The 22869-nt window shown below is 35.5% G+C and overlaps 1 protein-coding gene across 1 annotated transcript; it reads left to right on the plus strand.

The window, feature by feature from the left end:
* The first annotated feature begins 16724 nt into the window (after positions 1-16724).
* LOC136222368 (ETHYLENE INSENSITIVE 3-like 3 protein) lies at positions 16725-19728 on the plus strand. Its single transcript, XM_066010074.1, has 3 exons — positions 16725-17008; positions 17648-19387; positions 19471-19728. Exons 1-2 carry the CDS (start codon positions 16974-16976, stop codon positions 19365-19367), a joined length of 1755 nt encoding a protein of 584 aa, XP_065866146.1. The 5' UTR covers positions 16725-16973; the 3' UTR covers positions 19368-19387; positions 19471-19728.
* The last annotated feature ends 3141 nt before the right edge of the window (positions 19729-22869 follow it).

Below are 22869 nucleotides of genomic sequence, written 5' to 3' on the forward strand. Positions count from 1 at the left end.
GTTAGAATAGAGTACTCATCCGTTGTAGAGACGATGGAAATGTTATTCTAAGCAACTTTAACTCTTGAACTTTTTAGTTTTGATGTCATTTAAGTCTTTTGGTTAGAAGAAAGAAAGTGGTTGGTTAGAGACGAAAGCTCTTATAATTGTGATTTTGGAAAATTTAAACATTGTTCTTTGAAAAAATGTGGTTCTAAACAATTTTAATTCTTGTACTTTTCCATTTTGAGATCGTCAAAGTTATTTTGAGGTCGTTTGCTTTTCACAAGGGATTTTTATGTTGGTAAAGATCAAAGTTCAAGGGTTTTTATATCGGGTTTTGAATTTCATGGACTATAAAAAAAGTAAAGCTGAAGTTTATAGGCTATGGGTATAGTTTACCGACTAGAGATTTAGTACTATGGTTATTATGGGGAAATGAAATCTTACTATAGCAATTTGCAGGTCTTCTGCTCCTCTTATGTTATATATATATGATAAAATTGGAAAAGATGATATATCGGACAGTATGCGATGAACTTAATATAATTCTGAAATGTTCCATTATTATAATATTCATTGTCTCCCTTGAAATTTAAGTGAGTTCATCAAGGCAAGCAAGGGAGAGAATCTGGTATCTTATTGTCTCTTATGATTTGCTCTTTACATTTTTGGGAAAATTACAAATGGAATTCAACACACTGTAGTGGTAGTCCTTATTTTTACAATAATACATTATAAAGCCTTTAATTTTTAGAGGAAAGTACAAAAATAAACGTGGTTTGGCCGATTTACAAATACAATACTCGTAATTTAAAAGTTTTCAAATAATGGTTTGTGCTTTGTGAAAATTTATAATTAATGGATTTGTGAATCAATTTTTCAGTCAAATATACTTGTAGTTTAGTTAATTTGTAAAGTCAAGCTTTGTATTTTCAGTAATTTACAAAAATCCCTTTTGAGTAAATTGTCATGATAACAATTTTTGACAGAATGGCTGAGTTTGTAAAGCGTACAAAGCATATATTCTTGTTTGTAAACTTTTAAATCACATGTAAATCGGTTATTTTTTGTTTTTTGTTTTTTTTTTACTTTTCCTTAATTTAGTTTTTTTATTGGTATCAACTGTTTAGTTTCCACAGTTAAAAATTATGTTAGTTAAACCAAATAATGGTCAACATATATAAAATAAAAATGTAATACCAAAACTACCTTTTTAATTAATTAATTAATGGTTCCCTTCTCATTTCTCAATAATCTTTTTTAGGCATGAGATGGGCATTATAGGTGCACATAATCAGTTAAGTAGCCCATTAAAAAAAAATAAAGAAAATTACAAAGAAAATCATATTTGCATTTTTTTTTTTTGTTACAATTAACCATCATCTATTCATAGTTTTTTATCATATATAACATTTTTAATTGGCAAAAAGCATATTTAAGCCCCTGAACTTTACATGTTTTAAGGATCAAGCCCTTGATCAATTATTTTTCCACATTGAGCCCTTGATCATTGATTTTGTTATGGATTTTGCCCTTATTTAACTTTTCTATCGAGTTTGGACTGGATACATCGTTAGGCGATTCGGCTTGTTAACATGGACAAATAAAAAAAAATAATTCTTTGACTAGGAGAGATAAAAAATTAAAAATTAAAATGAAATTATAGTAATTAATTTCCAGTATATTCTTCCAAACTCGATTTTCTTCTCTCCCATTTTGTGATTTTCAACATTAGAATCGCTAAATAGATTTTCTCATCTCCTACACTCGATAAAAAAAGTGAAATAAGGGCCAAAACCATAACAAAATCAATGTTCAGGGGCTCAATGTGAAAAAATAATTGATCAGGGGCTTGATCCTTAAAATAGATAAAGTTCAGGGGCTTAATATGCTTTTTGCCTTTTTAATTTAAAATATCAGAAATTCATGTTTTTAATTATTGTTTTGTTAAACATTTATTTCATCTTTTTTTTTTACTGGATGTATCTATTCATATAAAAAATTTATGGTTTTAATTATTGTTTTGTCAAACATTTATTTCATTTTTTTTACAGAGATGTATCTATTCATATAAAAATTGTTTATTTAACATTGTTAAAATTCTTTTTACTAGAATAAGAGACTTGTAAATATTAAGTCTATTTGTGATTATCATGTAACTGTATTTCAGTTAAGAAAATACTAATTAGTCTATTTAATTCAGTTAACCATATTTCAGTTAACATATATTTTGGTCAGTTGACTATTAGTCACTTTTCATAGAAAAAAAAACACTTTCAATTTATAATTATTCACTTTAAAATAAATACATATAATTATTTAAATATTGAATAAAAATATTGAAATTCAAACTCAATTAATAAAATCACCTAAACAAATAAATTTTAAGTTATTTTAGTATTTTTAACTTAAATATAAATATAAATATAAATATGTACTGGTAATGCTTGTTCAGTCTCTGCGTCTGAGTTTGCCTCCTTATCATCGTTCGTGGATGCCATGTGTAATGTGTCTAATTCCTCTTCACTGCAGAATGATGTATTTGTCGTTTGGTTGTAATTTGAGAATGGAAAATGTTGTTCAAAAAATTTGCCGTGTCCGGAAAAAAAGATAATGTTAGTAGTCAAATTTAATAGTTTGAAACCCTTGGTTCCATGTCTGTAGCCTTGGAATGCGCATTTTAGTGCTCTGTCTGTGAATTTGGTTTTGTGTCTGTCAAGGGTTGAAGCATAGACTGAACACCCAAACACTTTCAGATCTTCTAGACTGTTTTCTATCCATAGATGCGTTCGTATGGAGTTTGTCTTTGGATAGGCACTGAGGGCAACCTGTTTATGAGGTAGATGACATGACTGATTGCTTCTGGCCAATATTCTTTGGGTATAGAGCTTTGAAACATGAGTGTTCTTGCAATGTTCATGATGTCAATGTGTTTTCTCTCTACTCTGTCGTTTTGTTATGGTGTTTCTGGGCAGGATGTCTGATGTATTATGCCATTTGTGGCATAAAAATCTTTTATGATGAACTCGGGGCCATTATCTATTCTTATTTTCTTGACATCTTTATTGAACTGACTATTGGTGTATTTGCAAAATTGTTGTAGTTATGTGCTTGCTTCACCCTTTGTTTGCATTAATGTGACCCATGTATACTTGTTGTGATCGTCAAGTATGGTTAAGAAATAGTGCTCGTTAGAGTAAGACTCTTTGATTGGACCTCATATGTCGACGTGTATTATGTCAAAACATTCTTTTGCTATGATGTGATTTAATGAAAATGGTATTTTTTCTGTTTGGCTTTTTGACAAATATCGCATGGTATTGCATTCAAGGAATTGAAATCATTACATGGTAAATTACAGCCTTTCAAACGCTCATAAGAGGGATGGCCAAAACGCAAATGACATACATCAAACTTTAATTGAAAAAACAGAATGATTAACGGAATGAACTCCTTTTGGTAAAGGGTATTCTAGGTAGTATAATCCCTCATGTTCCCTAGCCAATCCAATCCTCCTCCAACTTGTTGTGTCCTGTATTGCACAAATTGAGCCCATTATCATAATGCACAATTCACCAGTATCCATCAATTTACTAGTCGAGATTAGGTTGTAATCAAAGGCAGGTATGCATAAGGCATGATGCAAAATAAGTTGTGGACTTAGGATTACTGTACCAACATATTCAGCTTTAACCCTTTCCCCATTTGGCAAGTTTACCCAACATTTGTCTATCTTGGTGAATGAACTATACAGTCCAATGTCACAAATGATATGATATGTGGCCCATGTGTTTATTATCCAACATGATGAAGTAGAGATAAGGTTTAGGGCTTTACCAGAACTGTCTCCATTAACAAAGGTATTGACGCTACTCCCTGAGGCCGGAGCTTTCCCTAGATGGCTCAGTGGCAATAGGGCTACTACCGTTTGATATTGTTGGTGAGGGTGAATGGTTATGTGTTTGCTTGCCTATTATCTTCTAACCCTGAATCTCCATTATCTCTGCTTTGATTCATAGTTGTATTTTCCTTGGGTTGATTTGTTCTGAAAGGATTGCCTTTGTTCATATTTCCATAGCTTGGTGGGTATTCGTGATTTTTGAAACATATCTTTTCAGTATGTCCTGTGTTGCCACCATAAGTGCACAAAGATGAGTTTTTGGCATTTGGTTTACGATTGTTATACCTCGAGTTCCCTTGTTTGTTTTGCTTGCCCTGTGTGTTGGTGAATCATGTGAACATATTACTTTCACCTCCTTCACTGTTTTTGTCAGGTGCAAGTCCTATCTACCTTTCATGCTGTATTGCCAAGGCAAAAGTTTTGTTCAACAAGGCAACGGTTCAATAAGTAAGATCTGGGAACAAATGGTTGAATAAGAATCATTTAATCTTTGAACAAATGTGATCACTTGATCTGCATCTTGCTGGTCGCGTAGAATGATACAGAACTAATTAGTAGTAAACCTATTTTGGCCCAAGTGTCTCAAAGCCCTAGAGTACTAAGGGTATATACCAGAAGGCCCAATGGCAATGGGGTAAAAGAGGTATAAGCTGGCAAAGTTAGTTAGACCTTGGGAGCAGTGAAGTTTGTTATATATTCTAGAGGGTGTGTAGGTAAGAGTACGGGTAGAGATCTCCAATTTTGGCTCTTAGCTTTCAAGCTTTGAGAGAGGGATAGTCCCTGGATGTTCTTTCTTGAGTAATACCTTTTATCAATATATTTCAGATCTTCTTATTCTTCTATTTCTTATTTGATTACCTGTAATTTCTTTATATTTCAAGTTGAGATTCTCAATATTGGTTCGACCTGCCGGATATATCAATGGAGACTAGAAGTCAGTCCCGTTTGGAGAGCCACGATGATCAGATTCAACATTTACATATGGATGTTAAGGATATTAAAGTTTCCCTTCAAGCATTAGAAACTGAGCAGTTAAAACAGGGGGAATTTCGAACGTACCTGATGAACTGGATTAAGCAGCAGGGAAAACAACCGGAGGCCGATACCGATGAAAACTCTGGAGGAGTTATCGGTTCCGTTTCGCCACGAACAGCTCACCAAGATTCAGGTAAACCTCGAGCTCCACCATTTGGATCTCCTTCCTTCCATTCAAAACCAAATGAGGAATTTTATATTGCTGCTAAAAAGGTGAAGTTGCCTAAGTTTTATGGGTATGACCCTAGGGGCTGGATATCTAAAGCAGAAATGTATTTCGAGGTCCATGGAACTCTAGAGGATATGCAAATTCGATTAGCCCAATTGAGTATGACAGGTGTTGCATAACACTGGTTTATAGTGGTGAAAGAGATTTATGATTCCCTGACATGGGAGTTGTTTACACAGGGACTCCTTCAACGGTTCAAAGGTTTGGAGATTCAAAACCCTTACGAACAACTGTCCACCATTCAACAAACTGGATTAATCCACGATTACATTGAGGATTTTGAGTATCTTCTCTCTTTAGTTCCTCGTCTTCCAGAACCTCAGTCTTTTGGCTATTTTTTGGCTGGATTACAGAGTGACGTTCGGTGATGGGTACACCTACATCGATCGGAATCTCGTCTGCATGCCATGTATCTTGCGAAAGATGTGGAAGAGATGTTGAATCCCTCTGAACATGGTATATCGATTTCGTGTTTTCGTTATGAGCGGCGTAGAGAATCAGGAATTCAGGGACATTACCCATCTGTTGGTCCTACTCGACCCGATTACAAAATGGGTCAGTTTCACCGACCCGAAATTAAGCACCCTAACCAGTCAACAGAACGCAGCGTTTCATCTTTTGGAGCGTTCCCTAAACCCAGCGATTCCAATCGTGGAATTGAGTCCTCAAAAATTGATTCCAATCGCTCTGTTAACTCTCACCATCGTGGATCACGTTCTCTCACTCGTTCTGAATGGGAAGAACGACGACGTAAAGGTTTATGCTACAGGTGTGGACAGCAATACGGTCCGACGCATCAATGTCCAGAGGGACGATTAAGGGTGATTTTGCTGGCAGATGATGAAATCGTGACAGATGAAGGGGAAATTATGCAATTGGAGAAGGAAGAAGTGGTTAATGAAAAAGACGATCGTGTGCAAGAGGAAGGGGAATGCCAAGTTTTGGAGTTTAATGGAGCAGTTACAGAAGCTTCCCAAACCCTAAAAACTTTAAAGCTAGAAGGATCTCTATATGGAATTCCAATTGTGATTTTAATTGATAGTGGGACTTCCCATAATTTTATTTCCAGAAAATTAACTCATGCCTTGGGTTTGTCGGTAGATGAATTTGCAGGTCTTCACATCAAATTGGGTGACGGACATAAGGTTTTCATCAATCAAAAGTGCTCAGTTCTTCCAATATCGTTGGGCAATTGTCAATCTGTGGTGGATGCTCTGGGTAATTTGGATATGGTTTTGGGAATTGAATGGCTTAAAACATTAGGTGATGTGATTCATAATTGGGATTTGCAGTATATGAAATTTTCTTAGCTGGGTACTGAAGTTCATTTAAGAGGGATCTCAAATTCAATAGTGGGGCAATTTTCCTTATAGAGTTGGTTAGCAGATGAGCAAGGCGTTTCCTCACTACAACAGTTAACATTGGAGGATAATTTAATCCGAGAAACGGCTTCACTTCCGGGGTCTCAACAGGCAGACTTACAGATGTTATTCCACCGCTTTGCAGATATTTTTCAGCAGCCTAAGGGTTTACCACCGTCTCGTCCTTACGACCATGCTATTACTATGTTGCCTAATCAAGGTCCTATATGTGTCAGACCTTATCGATATCCTCACATCCAAAAGGAGGAAATCGAGAGACAAGTTAAGGAGTTGCTCTCTATAGGGGTTATTCGTCCTAGCGTCCTAGTAAGAGCGCTTTCTCAAGTCCAGTAATTTTAGTACGGAAGAAAGATCAGTCGTGGAGGATGTGTGTGGACTACAGTGCTCTGAACAAAGTAACGGTTCTGGATAAATATCCCATTCCGGTAGTGGACGAGCTAATCGATGAACTGAAAGGAGCGCAATGTTTTTCTAAATTGGATCTTGTATCAGGTTACAATCAGATTCGAATGCAGCCTGTTAGCGTTGAAAACCCGCTTTTAGAACTCACGACGGGCATTATGAATATTTAGTGATGCCGTTTGGCCTCACCAACGCTCCAGCTACCTTCCAAGCGGTCATGAATGACATTTTTCGACCCTATCTACGTAAGTTTATAGTGGTATTTTTTGATGATATTCTCGTTTACAGCCCGAATTGGAGTCAACATGTGAAAGACATCACTGTTGCTTTGCAGATTTTGCTTGATAACAATTTTGTTGTTAATGGGAAGAAGTGTAGTTTTGGGCATCCCTCTATTGAGTATTTGGGACATATTATTGATGGCAACGGGGTGTCTATGGACCCTAAGAAAATCCAGGCAGTAATTGATTGGCCAATTCCTAAACATGTTAAAGGCGTTAGGGGATTTTTGGGGCTGACGGGATATTACAGGAAGTTCATTCGACATTACGGGAGCATTGCAAAACCTCTCACGGAGCTGACTAAGAAAATGCATTCCATTGGAGCCAGGAAGCTAAACAAGCTTTTGACGCCCTTAAGACAGCCATGGTGACCGCTCCTGTGTTAGCTCTTCCAGACTTTTCTAGTCCTTTTGTTGTTGAGTGTGATGCTTCATGTAGGGGAATTGGGGCTATTCTAATGCAAGCGCACCAACCAATTGCGTTTTTTAGTAAGGCATTATCGGATAGTAACTTGGCAAAATCAGCTTATGAACGTGAGATTATGGCTTTAGTGTTGGCGGTTCAACATTGGCGTGCGTATCTTTTGGGTACTACATTCATTGTTTACACGGATCAGAAAAGTTTAAAGCATCTTCTGCAGCAACGAATTACAAGCCCGGATCAACAGAATTGGGTTGCTAAGCTTTTGGGTTATCAGTTTGACATACGCTATAAGCCGGGGAAGGAAAATCGCACTGCGGATGCTCTATCAAGAAGAGATATCGACGGTGAGTTCACCTCTATCAATTCCTCTCCGGTTTGGGTTCAAGGGGCACAACTGCTAGAAGAAGCCAAATCTGATCCTGTGTTACAAAAAAATTATTGCTGAGTTACAGAAGAACTCATACAGCCACCCAAGGTACTCCGTTAACCAAGGCATTTTGTATTATAAGACGAGGTTGGTCATTCCTTCTACTTCTAAATGGATTCCCATTCTTCTTGATGAATTTCATAATTCGGCTACAGGTGGTCATTCAGGCTATTACCGTACATATCGTCGTTTGGCCGCTAATTTACATTGGTCGGGTATGAGTTCCAGTGTTAAAAGATATGTGTTGAAACACATTTCCACATGATTTTGATTTGACAAAATCATTTAAGTTAATCCATGACTAAGGGATAATTAAATTTAAGTGCTTTGATTTAATTGTACTAATATGTTTGTTCAATGTTGAGTATAAATATAAATGCAAACAGAAATAAAAAGTAAGACAGGACGAAGTCAGCATAAGATCACAACACAAGCTGAGTAGAGTGGAACTCAGCGTAAGAGAAGATAAGTCATCTTCAGAACAGAAGCTTAAAGATCAAAAAGCTGAGTGGAACGGAACTCAGTATCAAAAGTAGAAAAGCCTTCTTGAGAACTATGTCTTGCACAACGAAGCTGATCATGGAAGCTGAGTAAAAGAGAACTCAGTATCTGAATTGGCAACAATCAAAGACAACGATCATCAAAGTCAAGCTGAGTGATCTTCAGGACAGCATGAATGATCCGTTTGCTAAAAGACAAGATCCGACAACTGTCTGCACCAATCCAGAACCTTGGAATTACGCAAAAGCCAATTTCGAGATGCATGGGTCAACTGTTCGATTAGCAAAAAGACAAACTGGCACAAGAAGACGAAATCTGCAAGAAGAATACAAGCCTGACGCTGTAGAATTCAGACGATAGGATTGGCCTGCATATCTGAAGCTAACCAGAACAGTGTCCCCAAAAGAGCCGTTTTGGATTCAACGGGCAAATCAAATTCAAATGATTTGATCTTCAGATTGCAACTATAAAGGGACAAGTATACCTCTTGGATCATTGCCGAATTACAGAAAATACAAGAGAGAAAAATACAAGTAAAAATCACATCAAAACAAAAAGAGATCTTACACCAACTTTCTATTCTTGTGTAAAAGCTAGAGTGATTTTTGTAATCATCTAAAGTGTTCTTTGTCTGAAAAAGAACAAGTCTGTATCAATTGTATTATTGAGAGTGTTGAGCTGAGTACTCGGTGTTGAGTGCTTAGTGGTAGAGAAATCTAGGTGTTTGGTTATAGCACTTAGTAGGAGTTGAGTAGACGAATAGAGGAAGGTACTCTTGCATATTCAACTGCCTTGTAAACGGTTTGTGCTCTACCTTTAAAGAGCTCGGTATTGGATTTTAAAAGCCCAGAGGGACTCTAGGGATTGGACGTAGGCGGAGAGGCCGAACCAGGATAAGTCGTGCTGAGTAATCTCTAACTCTCTCAATATATATATATATATATATATATATATATATATCTGTATGTGTTCCTTATTATATTTACTCAGCATATAAATTGTCTAAATTGATATTGAGTAAATAAGAGTGCTGAGTTGGAAGCTGGCCACAAAAGTGTCATTTCCCAACTCATATGTAAAATAGTTCTAGTCAATATCTGACTAAAGCTATCTTACGTTACAATCGGCTGTGCTGACCAAAGCTGAGTTGGCAAACTTAAGAAAATACATTAAGTCAGCTTAATTAAATTCAAAAAAGTTATATTAGTTCCTAACCCCCCCCCCTTTGGAACTAATCACACGGGACCAACAGTATGTACAGGCTTGTGATGTTTGTCAACGTTGTAAATCAAGCTCCTTGGCACCGGGCGGACTACTGCAACCTTTGGAAATTCCTGAAGTAATTTGGGAACATGTCTCTATGGACTTTATATTAGGACTACCAAAATCCAAAGGTTATGATGCATTATTGGTTGTTGTTGATAGGCTATCCAAATATAGCCATTTCATATTATTGAAGCACCCTTATACATCAAGAAGCATCGCTGACATCTTTGTTCGTGAAATTGTTAGACTACATGGACTGCTTAAATCAATCGTAAGTGATCGTGATCCCTTATTTCTCAGTCACTTTTGGCAGGAGATTTTTTGGTTGCAGGGCACCCATTTGCATATGAGTTCAGCCTATCATCCGGAATCAGATGGACAAACTGAGGTAATTAATCATTGCTTAGAGACTTACCTTCACTGTTTTGCTATTGATCAGCCCCGGCATTGGTCCGTTTGGGTTCCGTGGGCGGAATTTTGGTACAATACCACCTTCCATGCGTCTACAGGTCTATCACCATTTGAGATTGTGTACGGTAGAAAACCACCCTATGTTATTCAGTTTATTCCTGGCGAAATTCGTGTTGAGGCAGTTGGAAGAGAATTAAAGGACCATGATGAAGCTTTGAAACAGGTTAAAGCTCACTTGCAACGAGCTCAGTCCATGATGAAAGCCCAAGCGGATAAAAAACGACGGGAGGTCCACTTTGCTGTAGGTGAATGGTTTATTTAAAGTTGAAACCGTATCGTCAAATTTCGGTGGCTCAACGTGTGAGTCAGAAACTTGATGCACGTTTCTTCGGTCCATTTCAGATTTTGGAAAAGATAGGGCATGTTGCCTAAAACTGCAATTGCCTCCTTCTAAAATACATCATGGTTTTCATGTTTCTTTATTGAAGAAAGCTGTCTCTTCTGAGGTAGTAGAGGGCTCTTTGCCGTAAGAACTTGAATTGGATGTTTCGGATCAGTTTGTTCCCCAACTGATTTAGGCTACCCGCTCAATCACTCGCCACGGTGAAACTATCTTGCAATGGCTGATTCAATGGAAAGACTGTCCCTTGGACGAAGCAACTTGGGAGGATGATGTGACTATTCAAAGTCAATTTTCTGATCTGTGTCTTGAGGACAAGACACTTAATAAAGGCGGGGGTAATGATACAGAACTAATTAGTAGTAAACCTATTTTGGCCCAAGTGTCTCAAAGCCCTAGAGTACTAAGGGTATATACCAGAAGGCCCAAGGGCAATGGGGTAAAAGAGGTATGAGCTGGCAAAGTTAGTTAGACCTTAGGAGCAGTGAAGTTTGTTATATATTCTAGAGGGTGTGTAGGTAAGAGTACGGATAGAGATCTCCAATTTTGGCTCTTAGCTTTCAAGCTTTGAGAGAGGGATAGTCCCTGGATGTTCTTTCTTGAGTAATACCTTTTATCAATATATTTCAGATCTTCTTGTTATTCTTCTATTTCTTATTTGATTACCTGTAATTTCTTTATATTTCAAGTTGAGATTCTCAACATAGAACTTTGGAGGCATCGCAATTGCACGCTGGTCTACAGGTGCACTTAGGCATCAACCTGAGGTTTATCAGCTCATCTTAAAGTATTTTTAGGCAAGTATAATATTCTATTACATCGTCGCTTCCTCGCTTAAGGTTGTGTATTTCCCTTCAAAGTTCGAGTATCCTTAAGGAATCTGTTTGTGCAAAACGGTCCTTTAGATCTGCCCAGACTTGGTCAGCCTTGTCGAGCCATATGATGCTCTGGGAAATACAAGGTGACAAAGTGATGAATCCAAGACATCACCATATTGTTACACTTTTCCCACTGATTATACAAGTTATCATCCAATGCATGAGCTTTGATGGTGCCATCCACGAAAGAGTACTTATTCTTCGACACTATGGCAACTTTGACAGCCCACGATCATTGGTGATAGTTGGGTCCGGTGAGAACCTGTGAGACCAGGGTCAAGGCCGACGTTTCATTTTGGGGAAGGTGATAGGGGCTGCTAGAAGTAATTAAAGGAGCAACTATAGTTGCTTAAAGAGAAAAGCTTGGAAGCAATGTTTGTTCTGATACCATATGAAAGTGAATGGGGTAAGAAAGTAATATTCCTGTAATTCTCATCTTAAAGTAATTCTCATCTTGAAGATGACCTAACATTTACATATTTATCTATATGCTAGGTTTGTTCTCCAAGTAATACACCTACACTAAGTAATTAATTGACTAAAATGAGAGTGCCACTTGGAGCAATCAGGTCCCTTGATTCTAGGGCTTACAATCAATGGTGCTAATTAAAGGTGGTTGCAATTGAGTGGGTTATGGTGCACCATTGATCATATTGCCCAGCTTTTGGAATTACCAAAAGTAAATGGGACAAAAGCCCTTAGTTGTGCTGAATGACTAAATTGCCCTTAGTAGTCCAAAGGTTTGTGCCAACAAAATAAATGGCTTGGAGGTTTTGCTTTCTTTCATTTTTTACTTTGCCTAAGGAGACTTTTCGTCTGTCTTATCTTTTCTTCTTCTTCGAACATCTTTCCAGAAATACAAAGCTTTCTTCTTCTTTCTGTATCACAAAGCTTTCTTTTTCTGTTTTTCATTGTTCTTGATGCATGTTTGCAGTCTTATTAACATCAATTAAATATAAAAATTCGAATAACTTCTCATTCTCTAATCTTAACTTTTAATGTTTGATTTCTTCATTGATAACGTATTATGGCTAACTCAAATATACACACATTTGGTCAGAAGGATGCTAAAAACTTTTTATTTATTTACAATCCAAGTAGGGAAACCAGGAATTAGGATGAACTGAATCAGAAGAGTTAAAGTGACACTTGGAGCCGCGAGAGGTGTAGCTTATTTGCACGAGCTTGCTAATCCTCCTATCATTAGCGAATACAATATTACTTGGTTGGAGGCCGATTTTATACGTGTGTTCGTAAAAAAAAAATTACTAAATCGATTTTGTTCAATTTTTTTTGGGGTATATATACGTGTTATAATTTGAGTGATCAATAATCAATTTTTAAGTATTAATGTACAAGTTTTCAAAATTAAGCTAGATTTTAATTAAGATTCCTAACATGTAAAAAAAAATGGATTTAGAGAGGGTCGTACTGGTAAAAAAAAATTAAAAAATTTTGATTTCAGAAAGCCTATCAAGTCAAAAAAAAAAATTAATAATTTGGATTTAAGGATGGTCTAGCAGGTAAAAAAATGAAAAAAACATCATTAAGCCCCTGAGTTTTTATTTTTTGGTTCATTAAACCCTTGATCTTTTATTTGGATACATCAAGTCCCTGATCATTTATTTTTGGTCTCATTAAACCCTTGATGACCAAAAAAAATAATTTTGAACATAAAATCCGGTTAACAGACTGTAATTCACTGTACATGCATTCGAAATTTGTATTTTTTCACTGTTTGAAAGCAGTTTTGGATGTGTAATGTGTCTATAGGAAAACTGTACAAACCTTAATTCAAACTGTAAAAAATATTTTTTTTTAATAATTTCAAATACATATGAAACTAATAACGTATTTTTAATAGAATTTGATGTTCACAATTTACTAATTTGATCATCAGGGGCTTAATGAGAACAAAAATAAATGATAAGGGGCTTAATATATCCAAATAAAAGATCAATGGCTTAATGAATAAAAAAATAAAAGATTAAGGGCTAATCACGGAGATATATTGTAATAAAGGTTACTATGAGCTAAGATTTGTTTAGATGAGGTGTATATAGGGATCATTAATGGTAGACATGAAGATTTAAAACAAAATTAACATCTCATAAAAATCTTATTATTAAAGCGTAAAAAATAAAGATGAAAAATATAAATAACTTGAATCTTCATAAAAATAGAAAAAAATGATTAGACTATATTAATAAAAGGGTTAAGGTGTAAAAATACTGCTAACGTTTTGGGTCAGAAGCAATTTTACTCCTAACGTCTAAAGTTGTGCAATTTTACCTCTAATATTGATAAATTGGATCAATTTAAGAAATAATTCATCAAACCGTCTTCTCGGTCATGAATCTTGTCATCTACACTTCACACGTGCGTCATTTTATCAATAACAAATCACAAACATATGTTGGGATGTGAAAAAAAAAATATAATGTCTTTTGTACGAATTGGATAAAAAAATAAAAAAATCTACCGAATTTATAAATATCAATCTCCAATTCTATTATTAAATTATAAAAAAACATGAAATCTTTTTTAGAACGAATTGATATGCAATTGATGCAGAATATGGAACAAAAATATTTGTGTTTTATAATAGGGGTAAAATCGATCCAAATATCAACGTTAGGGGTAAAATTGCTCTTGGCTACCAATATTAAGGGTAAAATTGTACCATTTTAGACGTTAGGGGTAAAATTGCTCCTGACCCAAAACGTTCGGGGTATAGGCTTTTCCCATATTAACTAGTCATTATATATAAACATGGTAGTTAGAAGTGTTCAGTTACTTTTCTTTTTCTATTTTTCCTCTTTATAACGTTCATCTTTTTTCTCTCTAATTCGTGCTCCGAATCTAAAAACTTCTATGTGCCTTACTCCTTCAAGTTGACTTGACTACCACCAATCAATAGATTGTAAGGCATATCGACGATAATCTCATAGGCTTAACATAAGTTCATGTAAATTTCTGTCAATTCTTCATGTAAACACTCATTGATTCAATACAACTTTATTAGATTTGATATGGTATCAGAGCATTCAATTTTGCAAATCGTCAAACTTAATTGTTTGATTTCTTCAATCTAATTCTTCCTTTTAGGAATTTCAATGTCATCTTGATTCGTACTTTTATGACTTCAAGATCCCAATTCTTTGTTTCGATTTTTTTTCATTCTTCTTCAATCTAGTAAATTTGATCAGGATGAATACACTGATCCTAGTTCTAGAGTGGTTGATCTATTTCAAAATCCATCAAGCTACTTCTACATGCATCTAGGTGGGAATCCGAGTTTAGTCTTGGGCAATTTCTAGATGGAAATAGGAAGGCTAAACACCCCGACCAACAAAAGAAAAAGAAATAAATTACATATGAATGGATCTACTTAGCATTGATCCCATGTAATCATTAGAGAGCATTCTCCAGAAGCCTGTAGGAGGCACACTAAACTCATAGTGGCCTAAAGGACAAGAAACTGCGAAATTTGTCAGCTAGTCAGCAGCCCAATTTCCTTCCCTGAAAGTATGAATAAATTTATCAAGAAAGTCCAGACAAAGTTTATTAGCTGAGGAAAAAGGTAAAACTCTTCCATAGAATTCGTCATATACTATTACTTTAGTACCAATAAAGTTTTCTTTTTATTTATTAATAGAACAGTCAAGTTGCAATGTTTAAGGACTAATGGTATATTTCGTTGTTTCAGTAACAATTAGACCTCGGCATGGGCCGGGCTGGGCCGGACTCGGGCCGGGCATGTCGGGCCTATGATAAAATCTCATAAGCCCAAGCCCAGCCCAAGCCCACACTAATTAGATTCGGGCTCGGGCCGGGTCGGGCTCGGGCCTAAACAAGGAATCCCAAGCCCGCCCACCCAAGCCCATATCTATATTAAAAAAAAATCAATTAAAATAAAATACTAACTTCTTTTTAATAAAAAATAATAAACATAATAGTTAATAAGTCTTAGAAAAATATAACAAACTAATAGTTAAGTTCGAAATAAAATTATAACATAACAATAAAAAATAACTATCTAAAATTACAACATAACAATAAAATATAGCTAGCTAAAATTTATATAATTAAATTTATAAATATATATATAACGGGCCGGGTTGGGCCAGACCCGCCGGGTATTTACATAGCCCAGACCCGCCCATTTACTAGGCGGGCTTAATCGGGCTTGGGCCGAGCCGGGCCTGACACTAATTTTATGTGTCCAGGCCCGGTTAAATGAGCCTGAGTTCGGGCCAGGCGAACGGGCTCATCGGCCCATGGCAAGGTCTAGTAACAATAAAGCTTTTTTCTTATTCCATCTTAATCGATTCTATCTGGATAGTTGTTTCGTTCGAAAAATTGGCCATTTTTTAAACGAAACATCCTCTTTATTTATTTATTTTTATTTTTTAATCCTAAATCATTTTGGAGATGTCTTTGTAATCAATGAATTGCAAGTTTCCATGAAAGCAAAATTTTGATTTTGCATTGGATTAAATGAGTCAAATGTTCCAAATCTAATATGATACTCCCTCCATTCTCAAATAAGTGTCGTTTTAGAATTTTCACACAAATTAAGAAACATAATTAATATGCACTTAAATTAATAAATTAACATTGATTAACTAAATAAAAATTCTCTCTCCTATAATGATTGGAGAGGAAACTTTGAAAACCTAAAAAACACATGAATCAAGACAAAATTTAAATGCTTAGACAAAAAAAACTATACTAAATTTTATTGAAAAACGAAAACGACACTTAAAAAAGAACAAAAATAATTATCTAAAACGACACTTATTTGAGAATGGAGGGAGTAGTAAATATTTTGTATATACTTGATTAAATCTCCCAAAATTGGTACTCCCTCCATTCTCAAATAAGTGTCTTTTTAGATAATTATTTTTGTTTTTTTTTAAGTGTCGTTTTTGTTTTTCAATAAAATTTAGTATAGTTTTTTGGTCTAAGCATTTAAATTTTGTCTTGATTCATGTGTTTTTCAGGTTTTTAAAGTTTCTTCTTCAATCATTATAGGAGAGAGAATTTTTATTTAGTTAATCAATGTTAATTTATTAATTTAAATACATATTAATTATGTTTCTTAATTTGTGTGAAAATTCTAAAACAACACTTATTTTGAGAATGGAGGGAGTAATAGTTTTAGGTGTTTTTGTCCAAGTTGGTCTCCCCCTTTTGGCTGCCACTCTGCCACTCATTCTCTCTCTCTCTCCTCCGCCTCTTTCTCTCTCTACATTTTCCGTTTTTTGTACATTGAATTTGGCTTTTATTCAATTCCTCTTGTCCGGCACAAACTTCCATATTGGTCCACATTACTTTTTCTGTGCGACTCTCTTGTCTCTCATATACGAGCGTCGGAACTCGTTATCTAAGAAGACGGGGCAATTTTAGAGCCCCTCAGTTCATAGGGTTTGCTAATTTCGATTCAATTTTGATGGGTGATCTTGAAGAGATTGGGGCTGATATCAGGTAATCGTTTATCTTTTGTTGCAGTAATATTCTTATTTCCCAAGAGTTTGATTCTTCCGTATTTGTTCCATTTCTTCCTCTATGCCAATTCAATTAATTCGATTTTTGTTTGAATTCATTCTTTGAGATTCTTCGATGTTTTTAAACAATTGAGAATGTTCGCGAATGCAAAAATTGGAAATGAATCTTTGGGGATTTAGTGATTGATATTTGCTCAAATAGGAGAAAATGAAAAAGGCTATGCTACAGTAGCGAGATGTGGGTTTCTGAGAAAATGTACTCGAAACGTGAATTTGAATTATTAAGATTGAAGTTTTTAGGGATAGGGCACCACAAAAATAGGTCTAAGGTTTTTTTTGGAAACTATCAAGGCTCTATCTACAAAATAGGACCATAGGCTTAACTTTCAATCGGATAGAGATAGTAAAATTACATATGACCTGAAAATAGAATATAATTGACACCACACGGACACGAACAACTTACATGAATTACAACCCTATGCTAGTATAGCTTTTTTGGTTTAGAGGGAATGTGAGACGATGGTTTCCTCCTGAAGACTGATTGAAATTAACAATGATGTTTATTGATGTTTTTGTATGTGAGAGGTTTCTGATTGATTGATTGATTGATTGACAGTTCGGATATTGAAGCTGATGACATAAGGTGTGACAATATTGAGGAGAAAGATGTCAGCGATGAAGAAATTGAAGCAGAGGATTTGGAGAAACGAATGTGGAAGGATCGAATTAAGCTCAAAAGGCTTAAGGAAAGGCAGAAGCGTGCAGCTGAGGAAGCTGCTGAGAAGCAAAAGCCGAAGCAGACTTCTGATCAGGCACGAAGGAAGAAAATGTCGAGGGCTCAAGACGGGATTCTTAAGTACATGTTGAAGTTGATGGAAGTGTGCAAAGCGAGGGGTTTTGTTTATGGGATCATTCCTGAGAAGGGAAAGCCGGTAAGTGGTGCTTCTGATAACATAAGAGCTTGGTGGAAAGAAAAGGTAAAGTTCGATAAGAATGGTCCAGCGGCCATAGCGAAATATGAAGCTGAGTATAGGGCTGTGGTCGGGGCGGATAAAAATCAAAATGGAAATTGCCAAAGTGTCCTTCAAGACCTGCAGGATGCAACTTTAGGATCGCTCTTGTCATCATTGATGCAGCATTGTGATCCGCCTCAAAGGAAGTATCCGTTGGAGAAGGGAGTTCCGCCGCCTTGGTGGCCTACCGGGAATGAAGAGTGGTGGGTGAAGTTAGGATTGTCTCAAGGTCAGTCTCCCCCTTATAAGAAGCCACATGATCTGAAGAAGATGTGGAAAGTCGGGGTATTAACGGCTGTGATAAAGCACATGTCGCCTGATATTGCAAAAATTAGGAAACATGTACGGTCGTCGAAATGCTTACAGGATAAGATGACTGCAAAGGAGAGTGCAATTTGGTTGTGTGTATTAAGTCGAGAGGAATCGCTTCTTCAACAGCCTAGCAGTGATAATGGCACTTCGGGGTTGACTGATGTTCCTTCACGCAGGCATGGTAAGAAGCGACCAGCCGCCGTTAGCAGTGACAGTGATTATGATGTTGATACAGTTGATGATGCAACAGGTTCTGTTTCATCGAAGGATAACCGGAGAAATATGCCAATGGATGTAGAGCCATTGGCCTCTGTTCCGAATGACACTTCCCGGCCTGTCCAAGATAAAAAGCAAAGAGGAAAGAAACCCCGAAAAGGTCATCAACAGTCTGTTCCGCTTCTCACTGAGCATTCCGTCCCTGAGAGGGGAACTTCTTTGCCTGATATAAACTGCACTGATTTATCATCAGCCGAACATCAGTTAAATCTCATTGATCAGGAAAATGATATTACTAACTGTTTGATGGAAAAAGGCGGTGAAGATCGAATACATCTATCATCATCTAATAATAACTACTTCCAAGCCATTCCCTCTACGAATATCAATTCGATCAGTAGCACACATGTGGATCAAAGTTCGGCCTACCTTCCAGTTACACAAAACCCTGTGTCACATCATGGAGCTGCTTATAATAGTACTATTTATAACCCATCAATCGAGTACAGACCTGCTCACGAAGCGCAGATTTCTCAAATGATGATAGATGCTCCTCAGATCAGATCACAAGATGATGCAGGTCATGTACCGATAATACATAGGGACGGAAATGATATTATTGGAGGAGATTTGCATAATCATAATTTTCTTGGTGATACATTCACCAGTGTACAAGATAGGCCGTTCGGATCATCGCTGGAAAGCTGGCCGTTCGAGTATGGAAAAATCCCCAGTCCGGCTTATATTGAGGACTACTTACTTGATGATGACTTGATTCAATGCTTTGGTGCATAGTTTTCGAAACCTTATCGATCGTAAGTGATATCTCAATCTGTATATTCTTAAGATCCATGTGAAATTTAGTCATCTCCTCTAAGTTTATCTCTGTTTTCTCCAGTTATTCAGGGACTGCTGAAATTGCAGCTGTCAACACATGCTGAACATGGCAGTTCTCATCATATGACTGTAAGTTATGGACATAACTGTTTCTTATTTATGAAGGGGGGCATAAATGTCTATTTTTCTTGAGATTTGACATGAAATTTTACAGAATGAGAATGAACATATGAGGAATTGATGTAAATAAACCCATGTGGTTAGAATGTTAGATTTCGGATGTATTTCTTGTTGTTGAAGAAGGTTAACAGTTTTAGCAGATATGTGTGTTCCTGTATATTCTTCATTGCGAATATACGAATTAAGGGTCAAAATGGCCCCTGAAGTTTCTGTATCAACTCAGTCCCGAATTGTCAAACTTGACAAATTAGCCCAAATTTGACAAACTTTTAGGTATTAAAACCTGTTGCTTTTGGGCTTATTTGACAATTTTTGCCAAACTTTAGAGCCGAGTTGATACCTAAATTTCGATTTGGACTAAAATGATCCTTAATTCGCCAATATACAGATTGGTCATGGGGAGGCTGATTAAAGAAGACATGTGAAGAGTCAAAGTCTAAGTGTCGGTTCGGTTCGGTTCTCCTTTTTAGCTTTTTATTGTTGTTTTACTCTAAACAGTGGATATAAAATGTTTAGTTATGATCGAAAAACATTTGCTACCTATTTAGTAGCAGCAAATAGCTACTGCAACAACAAATAGTTGATCCAAAAGCTTAAAGTACTATTTAGTTCCTGACCAATTAAAAAGACTGAATGCATATTTACATCCTTAAACTTGGCACGTTTTGCCTATTGGCACTCTAAACTTTTAAAATAACTTCTCATATATCTATAGTTGGCTCATTCGGACATCCTGCCCACAAAATCATTGATATGTCATCTTTGACAGATGGGTTGGCATGCGTGCTATAGAAAAAAAAGAAAAGCGTATAAGTGTGTGATAAGTTTTTAAAACCAACTATAGGTGTGTGAAAGGTTTTTAAAACCAAGTATAGGTGTGATAGGTTATTTTAAAAGTTTAGGGTGCGAATAGGCAAAACTTACCAAGTTTAAGAGTAAATATGCATTAAGCCAATTAAAAATGTTTGTGTTTGTTCCGTATCTATTATTTTATGACATTTATCCCTCGATTTCTTGAAAATATTTGGGTTTGCCCCTTAACCGACCTCCTGACATGTAGCAATCAATCGCATTTGATCTCATTTAAACCAAAATTAGCTTGTTTATAAGGACATCCGTTAAAAGTGTGTTTTGATGATTGCTGATCGGAACACAACTTTTATAATATTTCATCTGCTTAGTTGCCTCTAATTTTTCATATAATATTTTACATCTTGTTTTTTCCGCTTCTACTACTTTGGAAAACATGAGTTTTTCTTCACCCGATTAGCAATCTGCAAACTTGGCAGGAAGGAGAATTCCAATTTTTCATCTTTGGCACTAGTATTTTGATAGATTAATAATGTACACTTTTGAGCATATTGTTGTTGCTGCTGGTGGATTATGAGATTATGATTTCGCAAGCAATGGAAGAACCATTGTTTATTTGAATGCAAACTCTAGAATTTTGAGTTCATAGATAGGAGGTGTCTGAATCATAAAATAAGTTGGTGGACTTAAAAGGCAATTTAATTGGCTATTTATGGATTGTAACAGTAAGGTTACATACCCTCTCTCTCTCTATGGAAGCCCTTGTGTAGGACCAAAGGGCACTTCAATTCCGTACGGGTCTATTTGGATATGGTCCATTCTAGAATTTCATTATTTTTATTTTCTTTTTGTGAATAAGAATCCATTTTGTCCCTAAAGTTATGAGGACTTTCAGTTTTGCCTTTATTGTAGAAAATCTTTCAATTTTATTTCCATTGTAGAAATCTTAGTTTAATTTTACGTTTTTCCAAGGATTTTCATCGCTGATTTGTGTTAGTATTTTTGAAGTGTTTTATATAATGAGGGCAAAACTGAACTTTTCCAATAACTATAGGGATAAATTTAATGTTTGTCTCTTTATATGTATATTATCTATCTATAGAATTAAACCTGAATGATGAAATGAACATTAAAATGAAATCAATTGGGATTTCAATTTAGATTTCTTTCTTTCCATTTGTATCCTCATTTGGTTAGAATAATTACCTTCCTACCTCCCTCAAAACGACCTCCTCCCTCAAACGACCTCCCTCAAAACGACCTCCTCCCTCAAACGACCTCACTTTAATAAGTAATTTTGTTTGAATCCATGAAATGAGATGATGAAAAGACTAGGGAAGGAGGATGTAAGATTATGGAAGAATGAATTAATAAAATTTTCTTCACTATTTTGAATGAATTACTAAATTTTCTTAATTGTGGGATTGGTTTGAAGAGGATGGGAAAAATGTAAGTGATTAAGGTCTCAAATCATTTAAAACGGAGATCACAAACTCGACTCCTAAATCAATATTTGATGGGGTAAATTACAAAACTGGGTCAAATTGGAGGTTCACTTACAAAACTGGGTCAAATTGGAGGTTCACTTACATACAGTAAAACCTCTATAAATTAATAATGTTGGGACCATAGAATTTTATTAATTTACAGAGATATTAATTTATCGATAAATTAATAATTATTAATTTATAGAGTGATTTTAAATTTTTTAAAAATAAATTTTAAATTACTAATTGTTTCAAACATTGCAAAATTCGTACAAGGGATGAATATGTCACGGCGAATTTAGAGGAAGCAATCACGGAAGAAGACATTCATGAACTTGAGGGAATGATTGGTCAACTTGGTTACCGTAATCAAATGAATGTCAATCAAATATTGGATTATCCAAGTGAAAACAATGAACGCTCATAAGTCCAAAGTTTAGAAGAAATTGTGTCAAGCGTTATGCAAAATTCAATTGAGATTGAAGCTGAGGATGGGTTGGTACCTTTGAAACCAGTCAGAAGAAATGAAGCAATTATAGCATCATCCACTCTCTATCATTTTTTGTTAAAATTTGACAAGGATACACTGGAACTTTTGAATGCACTGAGAATAGTAAGATGAAATTGTAGATTTAAATTTCAAGAAAAAACAAAATACTATAGATTCATATTTTGCTAAATTATCCCAAGTATGTATATCTATATATATATTTCACATATGTATTTAAAAAATTATTAATTTATAGAGGTAATAATACAATGTATTTATAAAGGGTTGTTCCATAAAATTATTATCTTATTAATTTATTAAAATTGATCATTTTTTGAACTGGCCCAAGTCGGGACCAGAAGAAATTATTATTTTAAAAGTTTATTAATTTATCGAGTATTAATTTATAGAGGTTTTACTGTATTTAAATTCAGTGTACAACACATTACATATCTAGACTATTTCATTTAGGAATTACCTACAATACCATTCA

This window comes from Euphorbia lathyris, chromosome 1 (genome assembly GCF_963576675.1).
Source record: "Euphorbia lathyris chromosome 1, ddEupLath1.1, whole genome shotgun sequence".
Taxonomy (NCBI): Eukaryota; Viridiplantae; Streptophyta; class Magnoliopsida; order Malpighiales; family Euphorbiaceae; genus Euphorbia; species Euphorbia lathyris.

Coding starts and splice junctions, on each gene's coding strand:
- LOC136222368 (XM_066010074.1), top strand. CDS start 16,974: ATGGGTGATCTTGAAGAGATTGGGGCTGATATCAG. Junction 17,009..17,647: donor GAGATTGGGGCTGATATCAG/GTAATCGTTTAT, acceptor ATTGATTGACAG/TTCGGATATTGAAGCTGATG.